Source organism: Chiloscyllium punctatum, chromosome 30 (genome assembly GCF_047496795.1).
Source record: "Chiloscyllium punctatum isolate Juve2018m chromosome 30, sChiPun1.3, whole genome shotgun sequence".
NCBI classification, from domain to species: Eukaryota; Metazoa; Chordata; class Chondrichthyes; order Orectolobiformes; family Hemiscylliidae; genus Chiloscyllium; species Chiloscyllium punctatum.
Window position 1 is genome coordinate 44,072,719 of NC_092768.1, and position 27,479 is coordinate 44,100,197.

Genomic DNA, 27,479 nt, shown 5'->3' on the forward strand with positions numbered 1-27,479 from the left:
TCAGAGGTCAGGCCATTTTAAACATAGGATATTGGAAGCCTATGACACATTGGAAGCGGGTTTATGCCCTGTGGGCTGAATGGTTAATTCTGTCTGCCTGTTGGAATCTGCATGTTATCTGTATTTGCAAATTCATTTGTGTAGCTTTCTCAGAAAAGAAAAATAATGATCTGCACTTATATAAAGACTTTCACAATTATTTGAGGTCATAGTGAATTTTAGACCTAACAAAGTACTTTTGAAGTGTGGTTATTGTTCTGATGTTGGAAATGTATGCATGGCTAGCTTCCACAAACAGCAATGGCCAAGTCGTTTGTGTTTTTCAGTACTGTTGTTTGAGGTGTAATGTTATCAGGAGGCTGGGGATAACGCTTCCCCTCTAATTCAAAATAGCTTCATGGGATCTTTTACAGCGAGAGGGAGAGGAGAAGAGGTGTTATTTAACTTCTCAGCTGAAAGACAAGGCCACAGTTCCCAGTACTGTATTGGAATAGCAGCCACAGTGCTTAAGTATTTAGGTCATCAACTGTGCATTATTCATGGAAAATGTAGAGTAATAGGCTAGGGGAATGGGTCTGGGTGGGATACACTTCGCAAGGTCAGTGTTGCTTGTTGGGCCGAATGGCCTTTTTCCACACTGTAGGGATTCTATGACTCTTCAATGAAACACACTACCTCTGACTCAGTGGGGCTCATGCCCGAAACGTCGATTCTTCTGCTCCTTGGATGCTGCCTGACCTGCTGCGCTTTTCCAGCAACACATTATCAGCTCTGATCTACAGCATCTGCAGTCCTCACTTTCTCTTCCTCAGTGGTGAGTGATATGTTCTAAGGCAAGCTTAGTAATCACCACAGCTCAACACCTTCCTGAGATCCCTGTGCTCTTCCAATTTTTGTCAGTTGAGCACCTGTGATTGTCATGGTTCCACCATTGGTGGACATGCCTTCAGCTGCCTGGGTGCTAAGCTCTGGGATTCCTCAATAAGTCGTTCCATTATTCTATCTCTTTCCTCTTTTTAAGATGCTTCTTTAAACCTACTTCCATGATCAAGCAATTCATCATCTCTCTTAATATCACTTTCTGTACCTCATTATGAAACATTGTCTGATGATGCACACTAACTGCATTGGAATCTTTTACAATATTAAAGGTTTACAATGGGAAGCAGTTTTCCGTGAGGGCAGCCTCAAACAGGCAGAACAGCAGGGTGGAAATGGCTGCACAAATTCAAACTCATTTTATTCAGGAGCACTACAAGATCCTCCTTGAGACTACAGTTCCCCTCCCTACATGAAAGGTTGAGGCTAATTCCTAATCTCAGCCCAGACATAGCGGAAGCAGTAGGCAGAGAGGGAGCAGTAACCTCCAGGAAATATTGATCATTTTGACCAACTGGTCTCAAAAAATGTGAACTTGTCAGTAGGCTATTGCTTATAGTGTCTGTAATTTTTGCTAACACTCTTTTGTGTGATATGAGATCAGCTGATGATTATTTAACTGAAAACTTTTAAATCTTCGTATATGAACTTAGGAATGTATTTATCTCTTCTTCAAAAATGTACAATGATTCTGCTGCTGCCGCTGACTGACGTCATGAGATGTGGGCATCCCTATTCAGGGAGAAAGTGAGGACTGCAGATGCTGGAGATCAGAGCTGAAAATGTGTTGCTGGAAAAGCGCAGCAGGTCAGGCAGCATCCAAGGAGCAGGAGAATCAGGAAGAAGGGCTGATGCCCGAAATCGATTCTCCTGTTCCTTGGATGCTGCATCCCTAGTCAGGCCAGTATTTATAATGCCTTCCTAATTACCCAGAGGCCAGTTAAGTATCAACACATTGCTGGGAGTCTAGAGTCACACGTAGGCCAGACCAGGCAAGAATGGCAGTTTCCTTCCCCAGAGGACATTAGTGAACCAGATTTTTTTTTCTTATAATTGGCAATGGTTTCATGGTCACCAGTAGACTTCCAATGATTCCTCTAAGAGACAGAATTTCTCTTACATCCATCTTAAAGGGGAGACTGCCTATTTTTAAATTGTGTCCCCTAGTCCTAGTTCTAGTTCCTCCCACAAGAGGAAATATTTTTGCAGCATGCACCCAGTAAGACCCTTCAGGATCTTATATGTTTCAATAAGATCACCAATTCTTCTAAACTCCAATGAATAGAGGCCCACCCAATCCAACCTTACTTTAGAAGATAAGTTTAACATTCCCAGGGATCAGTCATAATCCTTCACATTTGATTCTTGCAATATGAACATAACCCATTCAGCCCATCGAGCATGCTCAACTATCAAATACAATCATGTCTGGTCAACTAATATACGGACATTTTTATTAAATTTTGCAACAAGTGATTAAAGTACATAGCATAGCTGCCATAAATGGTGAATGAAATGGAATGAATAGGGCTGGGAAGAGGCTGAAACGAAACATATTCACCAGCAAAGACCAGTTTCTGTACTGTAGTACTATTTACATAGCTTCCCTTGAATGTTAACAGCAGGATAGCTAGTTGGCTTCATACCTGACAACACTGCTTCAAGTCACTCATTTCTTTTTTGATATCTCAACTTCAGCTTGAATTTGGTATTTTGCCAAATGCATGACTGAGAGCTGAATTTGCAATCTGACTTAGTGTAATATTGTGCAGAATAAACCAGAACCAGTCAACTGCAAAGCAATATCTTCCTTAGCTTTTAGCATTTCCTACCCACTGTCTGAATGTGAAGTATTTTTGAAAAACAAGAGGAGAAATGTCATTATCTCCTTTGAGTGAATAATTCTCCTGAGTTTTGTTTAATATTAAACACCTGCTCTAATAATATAGCTGATCTTCACCAGAATGATAGCCTGTTTCACACTGTATCCAACAGTTTGTTCCTTTGTCCTCAGGGAATATTGGGGGCTGGAGAGAGCAAAGAAAGTGTCCACATTGTCTGATCCTGGTCACTATCCGGTGTCCCTGCTGAAAAACAAAGGTGTGTGATGGTTAATTGAGGAAAAGGAAGGAGTTGTATTTAATCCCCCCAGAGAGGAGAATATCAGACTGGCTCTCACTGCTTTACATTTTTTAAACTAAGGAGTTAGCCCCTTCAACAGCAGAGAAGGTGTTGAAAGAAATCAAGTTTTATTTTCTTGTTTTACAGAAGGATTGCACCTTACTATACCAGAGAAGACAGAGAGCATAGACACCACAGATAGATCCAAGAAACAACTGCATAACTATGAGAAGACATTGAGTTCTTTGCAGAAATTCTCAACAGAGAAGTTTGGACAGTGAAACTGTCATATGGAAATTGATTAAGTCAAGGGAGTTTAAACACATCAGATCTGAAACTGCTTGTGGCCTGATATCAGAACCACCCTTGCTGAATGTTTACCTTGGGTGATCAGTCAGAGTGAGGCTGGCAAGAAGTGAGTGGGCTCCAAGTGTAGTGAGAGACTATATCATTCGTTGAGTCTCATGAACCACTAACTCAGTGACGAATGAGAGGGTCCTCAAGAGTGAGATATGTCAGAAGAGCTCCACACATAAAGTGCATCAGTTACATAGCTGCTAACATAAGGATAGCCACATGGAAAAGAAACATTTCAAGCAAGAGGTATGTGACCAAGTCTTCACACAGTCATTAACACTCAATGAATCGTCAAGACACTGATGATGGGAAGAAGTCATTCATTTGTGAGGTCTGGCAGAAGACTATTCCCCCAGTCCTGTGATCTCTTCAAACCTCAAAGGATCCCCACGGGAGAGAACCATTCAAGTGTGAGTTTTTTTTAGATTAGATTAATTACAGTGTGGAAACAGGCCCTTCGGCCCAACAAGTCCACACCGACCCGCCAAAGCGCAACCCACCCAGACCCATTCCCTCTTCACCTAACACTACGGGCAATTTAGCATGGCCAATTCACCTAACCTGCACATTCTTGGATTGTGGGAGGAAAGCGGAGCACTCGGAGGAAACCCATGCAGACACGGGGAGAATGTGCAAACTCCACACAGAGAGTCGCCAGAGGCGGGAATTGAACCCAGGTCTCTGGTGCTGTGAGGCAGCAGTGCTAACCACTGTGCCACCGTGCCACCCACTAGGCCTTCACACTATCATCGACACTTGTGAATCATTGACGCATTCATACTGGAGAGAAGCCATTCAAGTGTGAGGTGTGTAGCGAGGGTTTTGCACAAGATCAACCCTATTGTATCATAGACGCATTCACACAGGGGAGAAGCCATTCACATGTGAGATGTGCAACAAATCATTCTCGCAATCATCTTCCTTCCGAAAACACCAACACATTCACACAGGGGAGAGGCCATTTAAGTGTGGGGTGTGTGACAAAGCCTTTACCAACTCAACATCATTCCTGATGCACCAGAGGAACCACACAGCAGAGAAACCCTTCAAGTGTGAGGAATGTGACATGGCTTTCACACAACCCTCTGATCTCCTGAGACACCAGAGGGTCCACACTGGGGAGAAACCCTTCAAGTGTGAGATGTGTGATAAAGCTTTCACCCGTTCAGCAACACTTGTGAGACACCGACGCATGCACACTGGGGAGAAACCATTCATATGTGAGGTTTGTGAGATGGCTTTCACCCAATCCTCTGAACTAGTGATACACCAGAGGATTCACACTGGGCAAAAGCCCTTCAAGTGTGATCTTTATGACCAAGCTTTCACACGGTCAGCAACACTTGTGAATCACCGACACATTCACACTGGGGAGAGGCCATTTAGATGTGAAGTCTGCAACCAAGTCTTTGGACGGTCATCAACACTTGTGAGTCACTGACGTTTTCACACTGGGAAAAAGAATTTTGGCTGTGAGGTGTGTAATGAGGGTTTTACACAATCATTGGCATTGATGAATCATCATCACAGGCACATAGGGAAAACTGTTCCCATGTGAGGCGAGTTCTCTGAGCCATCATCCCTTTGTGTACATGGACACATTTACACAAGTGAAAGCTGTTCGTCACCATACCAGGTAACATCATCAGTGAAAGTCTCCGGTGAAGCACTAGTGGTATGTCCCGCCGCTCTATTTATAGGTCTTAGTTTCTTAAGGTGGGCGATGTCATTTCCAGTTCTTTTTTTCCAAGGGAAGGGAGATCGATTTGGATTCTATGTGTTTATTGAAGAAGTTCTGGTTAGAATCCTCCTGCGTGTCTTTGTTTCTAGGATGTGCATGTTGTCCCAGTCAAAGTGGTGTCTTTCTTTGTTTGTATGTATGGAAATTAGTGACAGCGGGTAGTGTCTTTTGGTGGCAAGCTTCCTGTATGTTTGTCCGATGTAATTTTTTTTTCTTTTTTTTTAAACAGTTCTTGCATGGTATCTTGTAAATGATGTTAGATTTGCTGGTAACATCTAATGGATGCTTTAGTTTCATTACGCACTGTTTAAGTGTGCCGGTAGGTTGTGGGCTTCCATGATCCCAAGGGGTCTGAGTAGTCTGGAAATCAGGATACACTAACACCAACTAGCCACCAAAAGACACGACCCACTATCACTAGTTTCCATACATACAGACAAAGAAGGACACCACTTTGACTGGGACAACACACACATCCTTGGACAGGCGAAAGAAATTCACACACGAGAATTCTTAGTATGCCATGCCTCTAAGTAGAACTCCATCAATAAACAAATCAATTTAGATGATATCTACCTTCCCTTGAAAAAAAGAAACAGAAATGACATCACCCATCTTAAGAAACCAAGACCTATAAATAGATAGATGGGACATACCACCGCTTCACTGGAAGCTCTCACTGATGATGTTACCTTGTATGGTAATGAAACATCTGAAAACAAACCTTCCAGCTCATTGAGCTAACTTACATACTTATCAACCTGAGCTACAAATCTTCTCAAAAATTGCTAATATAATGTAATATTCTATCATTGTTTCCACATGTCTTAGGAAGGTTAATGGAATGTTGGTGCATATTTCAAGAGATTCTGAAAGGTCACTGGCCCGGAAACACTAACTCTGACTTCTCTCTGCAGATGCTGCCAGACCTGCTGAGCTTTTCCAGCAATTTTTGTTTTTGTTTCTTATTTCAAAGGGGGTTGGAGTGTCCAAATAGAAAGTCTTACTACAATGTACAAGGTGCTAGTGACACCACTTCTGGAGTACTGTGATTAGTTTTGGTTCTCTTATTTAGGAAAAGATAATGTCATTGGAGGCAGTTCAGAGAAGAGAATAATCTCCAGTATGAACAGATTGTCTATGAGCAGAGGTTAAACAGTGTTACAACATGGGGAAAACCCTTCTGCTAACTTAAACCAGACACACAGAAAGCTCACCTGACCCCATAATCTGTCAAAGTATGAGTGACAAAGAACTACCAAATTCCACTCTTTAAAGAAAAAAATTAATAATTTGTTCTTTAATTCCAAGGAAAAAATGAGAACATTAAAGAACTATCTATACTGTAAGCTTCCTTTGTCTGCTCAATTTATCTTTTTCCACTCTACAACAATATACTGATCTGATAAACCCCCTCCAATCAAGTGAACAAAACATAAGTTAAATTTCAAATCAGCCAGCTGTCTCTCTTGCTCTGTAGATTTCATCTGAAATCTATGACTGAAAAAAGATATCTTTCAGAGAGAGTCTCTGCGGGCAATGTGTTGGTGCTCTTTCTCTGGCTAACTGTTCAAGATGCCTGATTTTTATACCCCAAAGTATCAGATCATCTCACTGATGTTGTCAAAACAGTAAAATTTGATTGGGTTTTAATATCTTGGAGCATAATTTAAACTGATTGGCTCAAACTGAAGTGTTGTGGGACATAGCTGAGCTGAGTTGCTATGTTTCACAGCCAAATGTTACATTTGTAAATTTTTCAGCACACTCTGTGCTTGCAGCCAATCACAGGACAGGCTTACCCGTTGGAGGATCGTTTGGTTGTGCTGACCTGTTTTCCATCTTGTCGGCGATCCCATTGTGTGTGCTTCCTGCACAGAGGAGTCAGGTTGTTACAATCCATATGTACAACCCCTATGTTCCAGCGGCTGATGTCCTGACCTTCCTGGGAAGGTACGTCCAAGTTGAGGGAGAAGCCACTGACGTGATCGACCCCTTTGGGATCTGGACCAGTAAGCGGCAGGTCAGGGTAACTCTGAGGGCCGATGACAATGGGAACATCCTCCACCCACCCTCGCGCTTCACAATTGGAGGGAGCAGAGGCTACCTGACATGTGCAGGGCAGCCGAAAGTATGCCGAACCTGCGGGAAGTAGTGACACGTGGCGGCGGATTGCAAGGTGACCAAAGGCAGGAACTGCAAACATGAGGGTCACTTGCCTAAGGACTGTCAGGAAGAAAAGAGCTGCAACCTGTGCGGATAGGCAGGCCACATGTACAAGACCTGCCCAAGCCGAGGGGGGTGGCCCCACTTACGCACAGATGGCTGGAGGTGGCAATGTGAGCCGTGGACCCCCAAAGACCAGTAAGGTCCACCAGGCAGCAGGGAATCAGAGTCTGGTGGCACCCAGAAAGAAGAACAGGCTGGAGTGGAGGAGGCGGCAGCCAGTGGAGAGACACAGTAGCTGATCTTAGCTCTAGATGGGCAGATGGAAGAAATGGAGGAGGAGGTAATCAAGCAGGCAGAGGAGTGGATACCTGTTAAAAACAGGAAAAGAAAATCCTGCCAGGCCCCCAAAGCCTCCCAGCAAAAGGGGAAAAGACAGCTGCACGAGGGAGGGACGGCCAGCTCTTCAGAGGGGGAAGATGGGCGCAAAGGTCATCACCTCCAGAAGAAGAGACAGAGCGCCGTAGGTAAAGAGGAGGGCATTTCCTCCCAACCAGGAAACAACGGACCCCCCCGAAGTCCACCCTCCACCCAGTGAGAACCAGGGGGTACCCACTGCCCCACAACTACAGGCAACTGAGAACTGTGATGCTCTTGACAGTCCCATTGTCAGACACAGAACTGGACAGTGTGGACACTTGCCTTGGCTCAATGACACCAGAGCGGGTAAATGACCCCAGTGACGAGCTGGATAGCTACCTCAGCCCAGAGAAGGTCCAGCAGTTCGTGCTCACCATGGGGATGTAGACAGCTACCCCAGAGACAGGATAGTCAAATGGACAATGGTAACCCCATAAACTGGGGGTTAAAGAAGTTTCCTTTGCTTTCATATAACAGGGCACCCACTCAGTAGGTGGGTTCCGCTGAAGCCACAGCTAAATACTGAGACTGGATGGTTAATAAAGGGAACTGTAAAGAGGATAACTATAAATTCGATTAATTCAATCTGTTCTTTGTAATGTTAAGACATGCAATGTATATATCTATGAACAACATGGCAAATTGTACAAGTACCAAAGATTTATTTCTATGAATAAAGTATATTTTGAAATATAAAAAAAAGTGTACTGCCTGCAGGATTTCCCTGCACAGGCTATTTCGATGTGACCTTCAGGAGCGTGAAGAATTGTGAGCAGCTCCTGAAGGTCTTCAAGGAGAAGGAAGGGGAACCTCTGTTCTCCATCTTGTCGGCGGTCCCATTGTGTGTGCTTCCTGCGCAAATGAGTCGGGTTGTAACAATCCAGATGTACAACCCTCACATCCCAGCAGCAGATGTCCTGACCTTCTTGAGAAGGTCCAGGTTGAGGGAGAGAGTACCGATGTGGTCGACCTTTTTGGGATCTGGACCAGCAAACGGCAGGTCAGGGTAACCCTGAGGGTCGATGCCAGTGGGAACATCCTCCACCCACCCTCCAGCTTTGCCATCGGAGGAAGCAGAGGTTACCTGACATACGCAGGGCAGCCAAAGGGGTGCCGAACCTGCGGGAGGTCAGGCCACATGGTGGCGGATTGTAAGGTGACCGTCTACCGAAACTGCAAGCAGGAAGGCCACCCAACCAAGGAATGTAAGGAGGCCAAGAACTGTAATCTGTGCGGAGAGGTGGGGGCCACATGTACAAGGCCTGCCCAAGACGAGGGGCCGCCACCTACGCACAGATGGCCGGGAGGTGGCAACACGATCCGTGGACCGCCGAGGACCAGCAAGGTACCACAAAACAGCACGGGAACAGTGTCTGGAGGCACCCAGAAGGAAGGGCAGGCTGTAGCGGAGCAGATGGCAGACAGTGGGGAGATGCAGCAGCCAATCCAAGCTCCTTCAAGACAGACGAAGGAAATGGAAGAGGAGGGATCAAAGGAAGCAGAGAATTGGATTACTGTCAAAAGCAGGAAGAGGAAACCTCCCAAAGCCACCCAGTGAAGGGGGAAGCGACACCTACACGACGAGGACACAGGCAGCTCTTCTGATGTTGAGGACGGGCGCAAGGAGGGTCGTCAGAGGAAGAGACAGAGCGCCGTGGGGAAAGAGGAGAGCAGCACCGCCCAAGCAGGAAAAGACGATCCCTCTGAGGGGGATGGGTAAAGGCCTCTCCCGACCTGGTGAGAACCAAGAGGTACCCACCGGCCCACAGCTGCAGGAAACTGGGAGCAGCGGTCCTGATACAGCCCCGCTGTCAGATGGAGAACTGAACGATGTGGACCCTGGGCCCGACCCAAAGACACCAGAGCGGGGAAATGGCTTCAGCGTGGAGCCGGACAACTACCTCAGCCCTGGGAGGGTCCAGCAGTTTGCCGTCACCACGGGGATGCACACAGCTACCCCAGAGGGGCAAGACCAGCAGCAAATGGACACTGTTAACCTCGTAAACTGTTAAAATGGGGTTAAAAATTGCCAGCATCAATGTGCGTAGCATCAAATCGGCTACGCGATATGTTTCTACGATGGCCTTCCTGGCCAACGTTAAAGCCGACGCCCTGTTTCTGCAGGAGTGTGGGATACCGCACCTCACCAGCTGCAGGAGATGGTCGAGCTTGTGGGCCCATGGACTGTCAGTTTGGTCGGGGGGGGCAATGACAGCTGAGCCTCCGGCCTGGGTATCCTGTTGCGAGGAGGCAACTTCACCATCTCCGAGGTTAAGGAGGTGGTGGGCGGGCGCCTCCTCGTCGCCAACGTCATGTACAGGAATGCTCCCCCGAGACTGATTAATGTGTAGGCCCCAGTGGGTAAGAGTGAACGGTTGGCCATCCTGCAGCAGCTTCCACTGCTGCTGGCTACGTCCAGGCCAGTCATTCTGGCTGGAGACTTCAACTGTATCATTGATGCAGATGGACGATCCGGCGGGGGGGACAGTAAACCGGACGCTACGTCCAGAGTACTGATGGACACGGTCAAAGATGCCAAGCTGCACAACGTCTTCAGCACCCCTGCAGACAGAGCACAGTGTAGATACACCTGGTCACGGGCAGACGGGTCTATCCGCTCAAGGATAGATTACCTGTTTGTGTCCTGAACGCTCTCGGTCAGATCCACCAACATCAAGCCGGTGTTCTTCTCTGACCACTGCCTCCTGCTAGCCGACTGTCACCTACAGGATGAGCAGGGGGCTGGTAAGGGAACGTGGAAGCTGAACACAAAGCTGTTGACCCCTGGAAACATTGAGGATCTCAAGAGGGACTACGCAGGTTGGAGAACTGTGAAGCCCCTCTGAGTCCCCAGCGAACTGGTGGGAAACAGTAAAAGGGAACATCAAGAGGTTCTTCACCCTCAAGGGTGTTCAGGAGGCGATAGAGAGGTGGGGAAAACTGTCCCAGCTCCACGAAAGTATGCAGAACCTGCTCCTGCTGCAGATGATGGGGGTAGATGTCACAGAAGACCTCAAGGAGGTGAAGGGCCAGCAAGCCTCGCTCTTTGCCTCGGAGGCCTCCAAGATAATCTTCTGATCCAGAGTCCGCTCGGTGGAGCAGGACGAGACGTGCTCACGTTTCTTCTGCCAGAAGGTGCACAAAGAGAGCTCCGTGCTCAGCAGCCTGAAGGAAGATGGCTCGATAACGTCATCTCAGGCAGACATCATGAGGATCAGTAAATCCTTCTACGCCAGTCTGTATGAGGCGAAGCCGACCGACAGCGCGGCCTCCCAGTCGTTCCTGTCCTCTATCACGGAGCTCTTAGACGACAGAACATGGGAGAGGCTGGACCAGCCGCTATCTCTGGACGAGCTGACCAAGGCCCTTGAGTCCTTCGAAAAGAATAAAACTCCCGGAAGCGACGGCTTACCGGTCGAGCTCTATTCCGCTCAGTGGGACTTGATTGGCCAGGACCTGCTGGAGGTGTACATCAGTATGCTTCGTGCAGGTACCATGAGTGAATCCATGAGGAAAGGCATCATCACCCTCATCTACAAGCGGAAGGGGGAGAGGGAAGAACTCAAAAATTGGACACCAATCTCACTGTTGAATGCGGATTACAAAATTCTGTCAAAGGTAATCGCCAACCGGGTCAGGTCTGCTCTGGGGTCGGTGATTCACCCTGACCAAACCTGTACTGTGCCGGGCAGGAAGATCACTGAGAGTCTCGCACTACTCAGGGATACGATCGCCTACGTGCAGGACAGAGGGTTGGACACCTGCCTGATCAGCCTGGACCAGGAGAAAGCCTTTGACAGGATATCACACAGGTATATGAGAGATGCACTCTCCAAAATGGGCTTTGGGGAGGGAATCTGCAATTGGATCAGACTGCTCTACATCAACATTGTCAGTGCAGTCTCAATCAGATAGCTTCCCAGTCAGATCTGGAGTCAGGCAGGGCTGCCCTCTCTCTCCTGCCTTGTTTGTGTGCTGCATAGAGCCATTTGACGAGTCCATTAGGAAGGATGCGAGCCTGAGAGGGGTGACTATTCCTGGCAGCGGGGGCCTGCAGGTTAAGGCCTCCCTGTACATGGATGACGTCGCCGTTTTCTGCTCGGATCCGCTGTCCGTGCACAGACTCATGTGCATATGTGACCAGTTCGAACAGGCCTCAGGGGCCAAGGTAAACCAAGGCAAGAGCAAAGCTATGCTCTTCGGGAATTGGGCCGACCAATCCTCGATCCCCTTCACCGTCAGGACCGATCAACTGAAGGTGCTGGGTATTTGGTTCGGGGGGGTGGGGCTGGGGCGTGCGCTAAGTCTTGAGAGGAGCGTATCAGCAAAGTGAGGCAGAAACTGGGCAGATGGAAGCTACGGTTGCTCTCTATCGGGGGAGAAAAACCTGGTCATCAGGTGTGAGGCACTGTCATTGCTATGAGACGTGGCACAGGTCTGGCTTATTCCCAGAAACTGTGCCGCTGCAGTCACCTGGGCCATCTTCCAGTTTATATGGAGGTCAAAGATGGACCGGGTGTGAAGGGATTCGCTGTACAAAGATTTGGGCAACGGGGGAAAAAACACGCCCAATGCCACCCTCACCCTGATGGCCACCTTTGTGTGTGGCTGCATCAAGCTGTGCGTGGATCCCCAGTACGCAAACACCAAGTGTCACTACGTACTGAGGTTCTACCTATCCCCGGTGTTGCAAAGGATGGGCCTGGCCTCGCTGCCGCGGAACGCTCCGAGTAGTTGGACCGTTCCGTATCACCTGTACTTCGTGGAGAAGTTTATGAAGAAAAACACCTTTGACCACAAGTCCATCAGGAAGTGGTCAGCACGTAGTGTCCTTGAGACCCTTTGGGTAAAGGAGAGGGCGGATCCTATCGAGCGGTTCCCTGAGCAGACTGTCAAAGCCATTTGGCAGAATGCCTCATCGCCTGAGCTTTCCAACAAGCACCAAGACATGGCTTGGCTGGTGGTGAGAAGGGCTCTGCCTGTGAGATCCTTTATGCATGCCTGGACTCTCTGCCGCACCACACGCTGCCCTCGAAGCGGCTGCGGAGGGGGGACGAGACTGTCACACACCTCCTTCTGGAATGGGCCTATGCAGAAGAAGTCTGGAGAGGAATGCAGTGGTGTTTGTCGAGGTTCATCCTGAGCAGCGCCGTGACGCGGGACTCCGTGCTCTGCAGCCTGTTCCCCGGGACGCACACCAACTGCGCCTGGAGGATCATCAACTCTGTGAAGGACGCTCTCTGGGCGGTCCGAAACCTGTTGATCTTCCAGCTGAAGGAGTTGACCCCGACTGAGTGTTGCAGACTGGCACATTCGAAGGTCCAGGACTACGTGTTGAGGGACATGCTGAAGCTTGGGGCAGATGCCGCCAAGGCGCGGTAGGGAAAGACCACCGTGTAATATCTGCCTGCCTAAAGAAGAACAGGGGGCCCGCGCTGTCATTTGGGTCTGCTGACACCTCAGCTAAAAATGTAATTGTGCAGACCTGTAAATAGGAATGATTACTCTGTTTTCGGTATGCAAACAAATGGAATGTTTACATATGTATGGCATGTTCAGTTGTACAGATTATTAAAGTATTTTATGAATAAAGAAGAACAGGGGGCCCATGCAGTCGTTTTGGGCTCTGCTGATGCCTCAGCTAAATATATGGGCATATGATTGAGAAATGCACAGACCTGAATATAACAATGATAAATTCTGATCTGTGTATGTAAATGTTGACATATGTATGGCATGACCAAAAGTACAGACCATCAAATCATTTTATGAATAAAGTATATTTTTGAAATTAAAAAAAAGATGTGTACTGCCTGCAGGATTTCCCTGGGGCAGGCTCCTTTGTTGTGACCTTCAGAAGCGTGAAGCAGTGCGAACAGCTCCTGAAGGTCTTCAAGGAGAAGGAAGGGGAGCCGCTGTTTTCCATCTTGTCAGCGACCCCATTGTGTATACTTCCTGCACAGAGGAACCGGGTTGTTACAATCCATATGTACAACCCCTACGTTCCAGCGGCTGATGTCCTGACCTTCCTGGGAAGGTACGTCCAAGTTGAGGGAGAAGCCACTGACGTGATCGACCCCTTTGGGATCTGGACCAGTAAGCGGCAGGTCAGGGTAACTCTGAGGGCTGATGACAATGGGACCATCCTCCACCCACCCTCGAGCTTCACAATTGGAGGGAGCAGAGGCTACCTGACATATGCAGGGCAGCCGAAAGTGTGCCGAACCTGCGGGAAGTCGGGGCACGTGGCAGCGGATTGCAAGGTGACCAAAGGCAGGAACTGCAAACAGGAGGGTCACTTGACAAAGGACTGTCAGGAAGAAAAGAGCTGCAACCTGTGCGGAGAGGCGGGCCACAGGTACAAGACCTGCCCAAGACGGGGGGGCCCTCTTACGCACAGATGGCTGGAGGTGGCAATGTGAGCCGTGGACCCCCCAAAGACCAGTAAGGTCCACCAGGCAGCAGGGAATCGGAGTCTGGTGGCACCCAGAAAGAAGAACAGGCTGGAGTGGAGGAGGCGGCAGCCAGTGGAGAGACACAGTAGCTGATCCTAGCTCTAGATGGGCAGATGGAAGAAATGGAGGAGGAGGTAATCAAGCAGGCAGAGGAGTGGATACCTGTTAAAAACAGAAAGAGGAAATCCTGCCAGGCCCCCAAAGCCTCCCAGCACAAGGGGAAAAAACAGCTGCACGAGGGAGGGACTGCCAGCTCTTCGGAGGGGGAAGATAGGCACAAAGAAGGTCATCACCACCAGAAGAAGAGACAGAGCGCGTAGGTAGAGGGCATTTCCTCCCAACCAGGAAACAACGGACCCCCGAAATCCACCCTCCACCCAGTGAGAACCGCACTGCCCCACAACTACAGGCAACTCAGAGCTGTGATCCTCTGACAGTCCCATTGTCAGGTACAGAACTGGACAGTGTGGACCCTTGCCTTGGCTCAATGACACCAGAGCGGGTAAATGACCCCAGTGACGAGCTGGATAGCTACCTCAGCCCAGCGAAGGTCCAGCAGTTCGTGCTCACCATGGGGATGTAGACAGCTACCCCAGAGACAGGATAGTCAAATGGACAATGGTAACCCCATAAACTGGGGGTTAAAGAAGTTTCCTTTGCTTTCATATAACAGGGCACCCACTCAGTAGGTGGGTTCCGCTGAAGCCACAGCTAAATACCAAGAGACTGGATGGTTAATAAAGGGAACTGTAAATATCATAACTGTAAATTCAATTAATTCAATCTGTTCTTTGTAATGTTAAGACATGCAATGTATATATCTATGAACGACAAGGCAAATTGTACAAGTACCAAAGATTTATTTCTATGAATAAAGTATATTTTGAAATTAAAAAAATGTAGGATTCTTAACTGGCTTGACAGGATAAATGTTGAGCGGGTGTTTCCCATCATGAGTTAGTCAAGGACCAGAGTGCATACTCTCAGAATAAAGGGATGCAAATTACAACCGAGATAAGAAGGAATTTCCTCTTTTAGAGGGTTGAGAGATTTTGGAACTCCTTCCCAGAGAGCTGCAGGTGCAGAGTCCTTGTGTTTATTTAAGGCTGAGATAGAAAGATTCTTGATCGGTAGGAAAATTAAGGATTATGAGGAAAGGGCAGGAAAGTGAACATGAGGAATGTTGGATCAGAATTATCTTAGTTCAATGGCAAAGTAGGCTCAAGGCCAAATGGCCTACTCTTCTCCTATTTCTTACAGTTTTATGGTCCATCCTTTTCATGCAAATATGCAACTGCATCCGGTCAGTGAAATCTCCCAAATGATCTGAGCTTGTGTGTAAAGTTGGGCTTTAGTGTATTATGGTTTAATAGTATAACTGTTACTGTAAAGTCAGTTAAGATTGAAGGGACGTATCTGTAGCTATTCTCCACAGCCCCAAACCCCCCGCCCCCCCCCCCCCAACAACTTACAATTAATCAGCTGCATTCAATACAAGGATCCTTGTGTGAAAAAACACCTATGAGGTTTCAAGCCTTAGTTCTGTTTCTTGAGTTAAATACAACACTGGTTTGGTTCTGCAATCTTAAGAATTAATTTTTATGTAGTTTTGCCCTTTCACAATTGCACATCCATCAACTGAATGGCCCAGATCTTCTGAACTATGGATAGATGAAGACCAAACAATCCATAAGAGATGCGTGTTAAGGTTCCTCAAAATGTCCCAAAGAAATGATGATGTGGGATGGTCAATTAGCCAGCATCTGGAATTATTTGAAAAATTGTCCAGTACTGAGTTAGAGTTGCAGGCTTTGGAAGATTTCAATTTATCCACCCTAGTACTGTGCCAGGAAAGTCAGATAAATCAAAACATGTTTGAATTCCTGGCTGAGCAGATAAACGACCAATCAACTGCTCCCCAACATCAATGGCCAATGCTTTCATCACCTAAATGCCCTCCCCAACTCATGAAAAGCCTCCCAAACATCATCAGATACATCTGAAACACACCATTCCCTGTCACATAACGCCAAACCCACCATGACCATCTGACCCTGCTACCCATTCATCCTCCTTGCCTCCTTAAACCCTCCCCATTAACCACCTGTCACCCTAACCCATCTGTCTCACTAACCACTCACCCATCTGCTAAACTAACCTCTCACCCACTTAACATCAATCACGTGCTGTGAGTGGCTATGTAGCCTTCAGATTGTGTTGACTTACTGGAATGTAACAACTACTGCCATGGAAAGGGAGGATTGCTCTTGCAAAGATTCACTCTGCAGCTGCCTGTGGGTTTCTTGGACTGTGTCTGTGGAAAACAAACATGAAACTCGGCAGGTCTGGCAGAATGTCTTGCTATAGGTCTGTAAGGGTGGATCTTGCATTAGATAATGGACCCAAAAGTCCTGGGAAGGCGAGGAATAGGGAGTCCCAAATAGGGATTCTGACCCAGCTGGAACATTTGTGCAATTTATGTCCTCCTGTATTTTGTAGTTTTGTGCATTGCTACTTCATATATACTCATTAATTGTCTTTGCTGCTGACTTTCAGCATGTTATTATCTAATTTTAAGTGTCAAGCAACTGTGATTTTTAATCTTTTGTTAAATTTGATTAACCCTTGTTAAGTAGTAGCAGTCAATATGGATCTCCACATCAGTGAAATAGTACTTTAGGCTGGCACTGCTAAACATCCATCTCAATGAGAATTGTACACGATATGCAGGATTGAGACTTTCTATGTCAGTTAAACATTTGAGGACAATAAGACTTGAGTTCATCATTTAGCATTCAGCACTAGATACCACCAGCTCCCACTCATCACAAAAGATGGACAATAATCAGTGTCGTGATTAGAACTCGGTCAGCCAGGTGGACCTCATAGAATGAGTTCCCCGGTTGGGGCTGTTAACTTGGTCCAGTCAGGGAGCCCTGGAGTCTCTGGCTGACAGGAGAAGTTCTGTTCACTTGAGGAGCCAGCACTGAGCTAGCTGGATTAGTGTCATGTACTGTGCACATGTAAATAAAGAATGACTTGGTGACGAGATACCAGTCTTCGTGGAGTTATTTCAGTAGCAACAAGAGAGAAACATGCTCCTGAGGAGATTCACTGTCAACAGTTGTCTTTGAATTGAGGTAAGATTTTCTTGCATCATACCAACACTTGGAAAGTTGACTCATTTGATCTTGCTGTCATAGATTGGGCCCTGGATGAGGAAAGGATGCATGAGCTTTCTGGGAAATGACATTCGGGCAGATGAAAAGGTATGAGTAATTCTCCTGACACCATGTGGACTCTCAAACTTTCACTGAAGCATGAAATATGAAAATCTTCCAAAAGTTGACAGATTTAGCTAAAGAATATTACAATCCCAAGCCTCCTTTAATTCTACTATGCTATCAATTTTACTCAGCAATTCAAGAATGAGGGTAATCCATATCAGGACTTTGGTGAGGTTAAGAGGACTGGCAGAGACATGTGATTTTGGTTTAACTTGAAGTGAGATGTTGAGAAACCATTTGGGATGTGAGATTAATGGTGTGATCATGCTTACTAGCTGAAGCCCAACTGGACTTAAAAGAGGCACTACAACTGTCTTTGTCACTAGAACATGCAGCAAGTAGTGCACATGACTCATAGGGTATGCCCATGGAAGTGGCCACCCTCGCTGGGCCAACTGAGCTTGGGCTACACCACTTGACTGAAAACATTGCATAGCCTCACTCAGGGTATATCCTGAACGGAGGGACTCGAGGTCAGCTGACAGTAAAATCCCAAAACAAAGTCAATCCTCAGCCAAAACGATTATAATTTTGAGGATCTGGGCTGGCAGGCAATTGTAGTTACTGCCAATATGCGGTCTCAAGACAGCAAGAAATTCCCACTAAGCCTGAATTGAGTAAGGAAATTCGTAGGCCGGTATCCTGGAGAGTGCACACTCTGGAAAGTCCACCTAAACTGGCTTGGATCAATGTTGACTTAAATTGCTCAGCAACATCCAAATCAGAACCAATCAAAATAAACGTCTGGTTAAATGATCACCAAGTTCTAATAGAGGTCAATACCGCTCAACTGTATCAATGATTGTGGAACCAGCCTTTACCAAAATTCACTGTGTATTCCAAACCTTAAGTTTATGTAAGACCTCAGCGAGGCTTAGAACCTGTACCAGAGAATCCCTCCAGATTAAGGATACAACTCCAGTCCTAGTCTCTTATAAAAAAGCAGCTGGTTCAGTTACCATTGACTATATTAAAAGGCTTGGGCCCGAGCTTGATGGGGTAAAATTGAATCTTTCTCAGCCAATTTCATTGGCTGAACATTTTCAATTAGAAAATGGCAACTGAGGGAAGTCCTAATGAAATACCCAGATGTTTTTCAGGAAGGTCTAAGGGGCAAGGCTACCTTATATGTTGCCCAAGAAACACTTTCACGATTCTGCAAGGCCCACCCAGTGCCATTTGCCTTGTGTACAAAAGTAGAAGCAGAAATCAGGAGACTGGAAAGCAAAGGATTCATTAAACCAGTATGATTTGCAGAATAAGTAGCACCAGTTGTATCGATTGTGAAGCCCAACAGGCCGGTTCTCCTCTGTGGGGATTTGAAACGGTAAACTACTTTTTGCAGCTGCATACATACACAATCCCTCACATAAAGGACTTGCATGCAAAACTAGCAGGGGGAGTAGGCGTGTCCTTCATGAAGCTGGACATGAGCCACACCTACCTGCAATTGCAATTAGACAAGGACTCCCAGAAGTATCCATAAGGGTTTGTAACAATATACGACACTGCCTTTTGGAATATCGTCAGCCTAAGTTCTTTTCCAGCTGGCGATTGTCAACAGCTTACAAGGTCTACTCCAGGTCACAACTTATCTTATTGACATGCTTGGGCAAGAGGACAATGCCATGCCACACATAGCTTCAGGTTTAATTCAGCAGTGGGCTCTTCTTTGGAGACCATACAATTAAAAGTTGGAACACTGTCAGGGAGGCCAAGTGGCAGAGGTGGATGTATTGAGCTGCCTTCCACTGGTGGATACCTCTAGAATAGGTAGCACCTCCTCTAGAATAGTCTATTCTCGTTTTAAACTTTCAGTCCACCGCTGACAATATCAAACTGTGGACACAAAAAGATCCTGGCAAGACTAAAACAACTGGTGGTGATAGAGGAGACAAAAGGGCCATCACCTGTTTGGATCTGGCATGACCAGATCACTCTCGAGGATAACATATTATCATGGGGAGCAAGAGTGTATCTCCCAAGCAAAGGTAGCCATCAGATACCTTCTGAACTCCACCAGGGTCATCCAGGAGTTTCTAAAATTTTATCGAGGAGATATATCTGCTGACCATGATTGAATGCCAACATAGTCATGTTGATAGGGCAGCGCCCAGAGTGCCTACAAAGACAGAAATAACCATCAGCAGCTCTCCCACATTTGTGGGACTGTTTGGGTAATACCTAGACTCAGTTACATGTCGACTATGCCAGTCCTTTCATGGGCTCTATGTTTTTAATCTTTGTGGATGCCCAAAGTGGTAAAACATGCATAGATGCATAAATCATTCACCAAATACAGGAACAATGATTGAAAAGTTGCAAGTATCTTTTACAATACACGGACTCTCAGAAGTGTTTGGTGACAGACAATGGGCCATCATTTATCAGCAGGGAATTCAAGTATTTCTTAGTGAAATGTCACTCGGCATCTAAGGACAGCTCCATATCATCCATCTTCTCAAGTGCACGTTAACACAAATGACATAGGAGGAGACAAGGATGAGGTCCTGCTCAGCGATTATAGAGTTCTAGAAAAAAAGTTAAAAACCAGGACTTTGTTGTGATAATCTCCAGATAACCTCCAGTGTCACATGCTAGTGAGGGTAAGAACAGGAGGATATGGCAGTGGCTGAAGAATTGGTGCAGGCAGGGCAGAAGTGACCAGTTCAAGAGGGATAGGTTGCAACAGGACTAGAAGGGCACCAATATCTTTGTGACGAGGTTTGTTAATGTTGCAAGGGAGGGTTTAAACTAGATTGGCAGGGTGTGGGGGTGGTGGGGAGGAGGGGGAACAGGTCAGGCTGGAAAAGGACAGGGAGCAAAGAATGCCTGTTAGATTGAATTGCAATTTATTATAGCCATTACAAAAACATGGCTAAGGGATGGACAAAAATGACAGCTTAAATTTTTGATTAAAGTTAATATCACAGCAGTAGTCAGAGTTATAGTCATAGAGGTGTACAGCATGGAAACAGACCCTTCGGTCCAACCCGTCCATGTCAACCAGATATCCCAACCCAATCTAGTCCCACCTGCCAGCACCCGGCCCATATCCCTCCAAATCCTTCCTTTTCATATACCCATCCAAATGTCTCTTAAAATGTTGCAATCGTACTAGCCTCCACCACTTCCTCTGGCAGCTCATTCTACACACGTACCACCCTGTGCGAGAAAACGTTACCCCTTTGGTATCTTTTATATCTTTCCCCTCTCACCCTAAACCTATGCCCTCTAGTTCTGGACTCCCCGACCCCAGAAAAAAGACTTTGCCTATTTATCCTATCCATGCTCCTCATGATTTATAAACCTCTATAAGGTCACCCCTCAACCTCCAACGCTCCAGGAAAAACAGCCCCAGCCTGTTCAGCCTCTCCCTGTAGCTCAAATCCTCCAACCCTGGCAACATCCTTGTAAATCTTTTCTGAACCCTTTCAAGTTTCACAACATCTTTCCGACAGGAAGGAGACCAGAATTGCATGCAATATTCCAACAATGGCCTAACCAATGTCCTGCAACATGACCTCCCAACTCCTGTACTCAATACTCTGACCAATAAAAAAAGAGCATGCCAAATACCTTCTTCACTATCCTATCTGCCTGCGACTCCACTTTCAAGGAGCTATGAACCTGCACTCCAAGGTCTCTTTGTTCAGCAACACTCCCTAGGACCTTACCATTAAGTGTATAAATCCTACTAAGATTTACTTTCCCAAAATGTAGCATCTTCCATTTTTCTGAATTAAACACCATCTACCACTTCTCTGCCCATTGGCCCATCTGGTAAAGATCCTGTAGTAATCTGAGGTAACCCTCTTCACTGTCCACAACACCTCCAATTTTGGTGTCATCTGCAAACTTACTAACTGTACCTCTTATGCTCACATCCAAATCATTTATGTAAATGACAAAAAGTAGAGGACCCAGCACCGATCCTTGTGGCACTCCACTGGTCACAGGCCTCCAGTCTGAAAAACAAGCCTCCACCACCACCCTCTGTCTTCTACCTTTGAGCCAGTTGTGCATCCAAATGGCTAGTTCTCCCTGTATTCTGTGAGATCTAACCTTGCTAACCAGTCTCCCATGGGGAACCTTGTCGAAAGCCTTACTGAAGTCCATATAGATCACATCTACCGCTCTTCCCTCATCAATCCTCTTTGCTGCTTCTTCAAAATACTCAATCAAGTTTGTGAGACATGATTTCCCACGCACAAAGACACGTTGACTATCCCCAATCAGTCTTTGTCTTTCCAAATACATGTACATCCTATCCCTCAGGATTCTCTCCAACTTGCCCACCACCGACGTCAGGCCTAAAGTTCCCTGGCTTGTCCTTACCAACCTTCTTAAAGAGTGGCACCACGTTAGCCAACCTCCAGTCTTCCAGCACCTCACCTGTGATGATCGATGATACAAATATCTCAGCAAGAGGCCTAACAATCACTTCTCTAGCTTACCACAGAATTCTAGGGTACATCTGATCAGTCCTGGGGATTTATCCACCTTTATGCGTTCCCATACTGAAGGATCATCCAGGGACGCTTTGTGGGTGGAGCTAAGAAATACAAAGGGGATGGTGATGTTATTGGGGTCACACTATAGGCTCCCAAATAGTCAAGGGGAATTAGAGGAGAATTTTGTGCGTTGTGGTGATTGGATTACTTCATAAACATGAATTAAAGTTGTTGCTGGGGTCACATGCATAATTCCTCAGGCTCTGGGGTGCCTGTAGAACCTGCTCTCTCCCACCTTTTATTGAGCGTGCATTTGTAAGAGGAGTGAAGAAATTATCTTGTAGATCTTCACACACTGAATTGATCATGAAGCCAATGAAGTGAAAAAGCGATGCAGAATCTCCATATGTTAATAATGTAATCCAAAGTCTGGCTATCCAAAAACCAGAACTGTCAGAAAACTGGACATTTTTGATATTTTGATAAATTGGAGAAAGCTCATCTCTGTTTTGCAGGCGTCCAATAGAAAGGGTAGTGGAGACACATTGAGATAGACATCCGGAGCAAATTACCAAAAATGCTGGAATGCGTACTGAAAACAATAAATGTTGGAAATCATAGTGGGTCAGACAGCACTTATGAAGTACAGCCATTGTTGAACTGGGTGGACAAAGTTAAAAATCACAATACCAGCTTATAGTCCAAAAGATTTATTTGGAAGCAATGGCACTAACAGTATTTATGAAGAGACAGCAAGCTAATATTTCAAGTCTAGATGACTCTTCAGAGGTAAAGCAAAGTCTGGAGGGGGCAGCATTTATGCCAAAGTTGGGGATGTGTGTGGGTTGATGGGGTATGGAGTGCTGGTAGAGAAAAGATGTTGATTGTTCAGATTAAGTGATCAGAATGGGAGAATGGCAGAACAACAGTGTGACTAACTGCCAGACAGTCACATTGGGGAGAGGAGAGAGGTCATGACGACAGAGAATGCAAGAAGTAAACCTAAAAGGAAGAGATGCCGAGGACAGACAACTGGGCATACAAGCAGGACACTGTGCTAAAGTGACTAAAATGGCTGTGGGTAGGTCAGGGTCATGCATTTGGATTCTCCAATATAGAACTGCATATTGTATTCACTGCATTGGGTGCAGTGAATACAATAAACAAGATTGGAGGAAGTACAAATAAAATGCTGCTTCACCTGGAAATACTGTTCAGAACTTTGGATGGTGAACAGCAAGGAGGTGAAGGGTCAGGTGCTGCACCTTCTGCAGTTGCATGGGAAGGTACCATGGGAGGGTGGCGGGGATGCTGTCCTGTCGGGAACGATGTGTGAAATGCAGATATGCGGAGTGAGGGAAAGATGTGTTTGATGGTGGTGTTCAACTGGAGTTGTCTGAAATGGCAGAGAATTATCCTTTGAATGCAGAGGCTGGTGGGACGAAAAGTGAGGACAATAGGAGACCCAATCACACTGTTGTGAGTGATGGAAAGGGGCAAGGGCAGAAGCATGGATGATGGGATTGAGGGTTCTGTCAACCACAGTGAGTGGGAAACCAAGATTATGGAAGAAGCAAACCAGGTCATCTGAACAGATTTGCTGAGTGCAAAGGAACTGGGAGAATAGGTTGTGGGATGTGTGGAGTGAAGTGCTGTAGTGAAAGTAGCTTTGGGAGTCAGTAGCTTTGAAATAGATGGCAATGGACAGGGTATTCCCTGAAATAGAGACAGAGGGGTTAAGGAAATGAAAGGAGGTGCTGGAAATGGACAATGTGAAAGTCATACAGGGAGGACAGTCGAGAGCGGAGGACACATCCTTGGGGAGCTCCAGTGTGAAGGAGATGCAGTTAACTATCTCCAATGATTGCAGTCTATGGATCAGAAAGCTTAGGATCCATTTGCAGAGGGTGGAGCCGAGACCAACATCACGGAGCTTTGAGATCAGTCTGGAGGGGATAATGGTGTTGAAGGCAGTACATTCTCTCAATCTTCCCTTTCTTTTAGCTTTACTTCTTACATTCTGTCACTATTGTTATGGACCAGACTAGACCATACCCCTACAAAATATTTTAAGATAATGGCCTGGACCCTAAAGTTTTATTTTAAAATTTATGAGAATTGTGTTCCAGACGTGATGTAACTGGTCAACCTACTCAACGTTAAGTAAAACACAACATATTTAAACACTATAGTTAATATACAAACAAAAGAAAGAGGAATTTAGAATAACTTAAGTATTGGAAAACATAATGGAATAATAGATACAATACCATTACTAATTAATTTTCCAATATAGTAACATCCCATAAACGCACTCCTTGGCAAAAAAGGTGAATTCAGACATATTCTTACATGCCGTTCAACATCAAAAGAGCTTTCACAGAAGGTCACAGTTAGGTATTATTTACTGAAGCTTCAACTCTTTTGGGATCCAAACAATTTCTCACTGACACAGCTAAAAAAAAATTGAAAGCCTGAAGAACTGGCCACTTCGCTTCCACAGTTACAATTGCTTAAAAAGAAACCAAAAGGTCTCTTAACCTATTGACTTAGGCTGGCACCTTTAGTCATTTTGGTACCTCTGCCTTTACAACCTTTCTTCAAAAAAACCTCTAGGACAAAATAACTTGTTTAAAATGACAACATCGTCACACCTTATCCTCTCTCCACTCCCCAACCCCAGAGGGACTGTCTGTTCTTTTCAGTCTTGCAGTTAGACACACCATATGAAATTGACCATATTAGGAATTTTAAATATATCATATCAAGTTTAAGTTCAACTTTCAGAGTCTTCAACACTGATTTATTAGGGCATCATGTGGAAGTTGGTACCAAGGAGGAGAAAGTGAGGACTGCAGATGCTGGAGATTAGAGTTGAGACCAGAGGGGAGGCAATATTGGATTTGGTCCTTGGTAACAAGTGATGGGCTTGTTAGTGGGTGAACATTTTGGTGATGGTGACCACAATTCTGTGACTTTCACCTTGGTTATGGAGAGAGATAGGTGCGTGCAACAGGATAGGTTTTACAATCGGGGGAGGGTAAATACGATGCTGTAAGACGGGATCCGAGGAACATAAATTGGGAGCACAGGCTGTCAGGGAAGGATGTCGTGAAAATGTGGAACTTTTTCAAGGAACAGATACGACGTGTCCTTGATATGTATGTACCTGTCAGGCAGGAAAGAGATGGTAATGTGAGGGAACCTTGGTTGATGAGGGAAGTTGAATGTCTTGTAAAGAGGAAGAAGGAGGCTTCCATAAGGTTGAGGAAACAAGGTTCAGACAGAGCATTGGAGGGATACAGGATAGCCAGAAGGGAGCTGAAGAAAGGGATTAGGAGAGCTAAGAGAGGGCATGAAAAATCTTTGGAAGATAGGATCAAGGATAACCCCAAAGCATTTTATGCGTATGTGAGAAACATGAGAATGACGAGAAGGAGGGTAGGTCTGATCAAAGACAGTAGTGGGAGACTGTGTATTGAGTCGGAAGAGATAGGGGAGGTCTTGAATGAGTACTTTTCTTCAGTATTTACAAACGCGAGGGACCGTATTGTTGAAGAAGAGAGTGTGAAACGGATTGGTTAGCTAGAAGAGATACTTGGTAGGAAGGAAGATGTGTTGGACATTTTGAACAACTGGAGGATAGACAAGTCCCCCGGACCTGATGGGATATATCCTAGGATTATGTGGGAAGCAAGAGAAGAAATTGCAGAACCGTTGGCAATGATCTTTTCGTCTTCACTGTCAACGGGGATGGTACCAGGGGACTGGAGAGTGGCGAATGTTCCCCCGTTCAAAAAAGGGAATAGGGATAACCCCAGGAATTACAGGCCAGTTAGTCTTACTTCGGTGGTAGGCACAATAATGGAAAGGGTACTGAGGGATAGGATTTATGAGTATCTGGAAAGACACTGCTTGATTAGGGACAGCCAGCACGGATTTGTGAAGGGTAGGTCTTGCCTTACAAGTCTTATTGAATTCTTTGAGGAGGTGACCAAGCATGTGGATGAGGGTAGAGCAGTGGATGTAGTGTACATGGATTTTAGTAAGGCATTTGATAAGTTTCCCCATGGTAAGCTTATGCAGAAAGTCAGGAGGCATGGGATAGAGGGAAATTTGGCCAGTTGGATAGAGAACTGGCTAACCGGTCGAAGTCAGAGAGTGGTGGTAGATGGTAAATATTCAGCCTGGAGCCCAGTTACAAGTGGAATTCCGCGGGGATCAGTTCTGGGTCCTCTGCGGTTTGTAATTTTTATTAATGATTTGGAAGAGGGAGTCGAAGGGTGGGTCAGTAAATTTGCAGATGATATGAAGATTAGTGGAGTTGTGGATAGTGAGGAGGGCTGTTGTCAGCTGCAAAGAGACTTAGATATGATGCAGAGCTGGGCTGAGGAGTGGCAGATGGAGTTCAACCCTGTCAAGTGTGAGGTTGTCCATTTTGGAAGGACAAATAAGAATGTGGAATACAGGGTTAACGGTAGGGTTCTTAGTAAGGTGGAGGAGCAGAGAGATCTTGGGGTCTATGTTCATAGATCTTTGAAAGTTGCCACTCAGGTGGCTAGAGCTTATAAGAAGGCCTATGGTGTAGTAGCGCACATTAGCAGAGGGATTGAATTCAAGAGTCGTGATGTTGCAGCTGTACAGGACCTTGGTTAGGCCGCATTTGGAGTACTGTGTGCAGTTCTGGTCGCCTCACTTTAGGAAAGATGTGGAAGCTTTGGAGAGGGTGCAGAGAAGATTTACCAGGATGTTGCCTGGAATGGAGAATAGGCTGTACGAGGATAGGTTGAGGGGGCTAGGCCTTTTCTCATTGGAACGCCGAAGAAGGAGGGGTGACTTGATAGAGGTTTATAAAGGTGATCAGAGGATAGAGTAGACAGTCAGAAACTTTTCCCCCCAGGTACAACAGTATGTTACAAGGGGACATAAATTTAAGGTGAAGGGTGGAAGGTATGGGGGGATGTCAGGGGTAGGTTCTTTACCCAGAGAGTGGTGGGGGCATGGAATGCGCTGCCTGTGGGAGTGGCAGAGTCAGAATCATTGGCGACCTTTAAGCGGCAATTGGATAGGCACATGGATGGGTGCTTAAGTTAGGACAAATGTTCGGCACAACATCGTGGGCCGAAGGGCCTGTTCTGTGCTGTATTGTTCTATGTTCTATGCTGGAAAAGCACAACAGGTCAGGCAGCATCCAAGGAGCAGAAGAATTGACATTTCGGGTATAAGCCCTTCATCAGGGATGAGGCTTGTGCATCGGTACCGAGATAAATGGGAGGGGAGGGGGTAGTTAGGAAAGTGACAGGTGAATGAAGATGAGGGAGAAGGTGATAGGCAGGCGGGCGGAGGGGGTGGGGGGGGTGTCATGGACAGGTCCAGAGAGCAGTGCCAAGTTGGTGGAGGCTTGGGACTGGGATAATGTTGTGGGGGGGGAGATGAGAAAGCTGTTAAAATCCACATTTATCCTGTGTTTTTGCAAGGTCCCAAGGCGGAATATGAGGCATTCCCCCTCCAGGTGTCAGGTGGTAACGGTTTGGCAGTGGAGGCGGCTCAGGACCTGCATGTCCTTCACAGAGTGGGAGGGGGAGTTGAAGTCTTCAAC

General features: G+C 46.2%; 1 protein-coding gene and 1 long non-coding RNA gene across 7 annotated transcripts in view; one reads left to right on the forward strand and one right to left on the reverse strand.

Moving 5' to 3' along the window:
* LOC140455464 (uncharacterized) overlaps positions 1-27,479 on the reverse strand; it is an 81,954-nt gene that overhangs the window by 42,325 nt on the left and 12,150 nt on the right. Inside the window, exon 4 of one of the 6 annotated variants that reach the window (XR_011952864.1) lies at positions 2,317-2,966. The exons of the other annotated variants lie outside the window; for them this stretch is intronic. This is a non-coding gene — a long non-coding RNA (uncharacterized lncRNA). Of the gene's footprint in view, positions 1-2,316; positions 2,967-27,479 lie in introns of those variants that run through there. 6 annotated transcript variants of the gene reach the window in all.
* On the forward strand, positions 3,577-4,798 carry LOC140455052 (uncharacterized). The gene is made up of 2 exons (XM_072549721.1): positions 3,577-3,603; positions 4,172-4,798. Exons 1-2 carry the CDS (start codon positions 3,577-3,579, stop codon positions 4,796-4,798), a joined length of 654 nt encoding a protein of 217 aa, XP_072405822.1.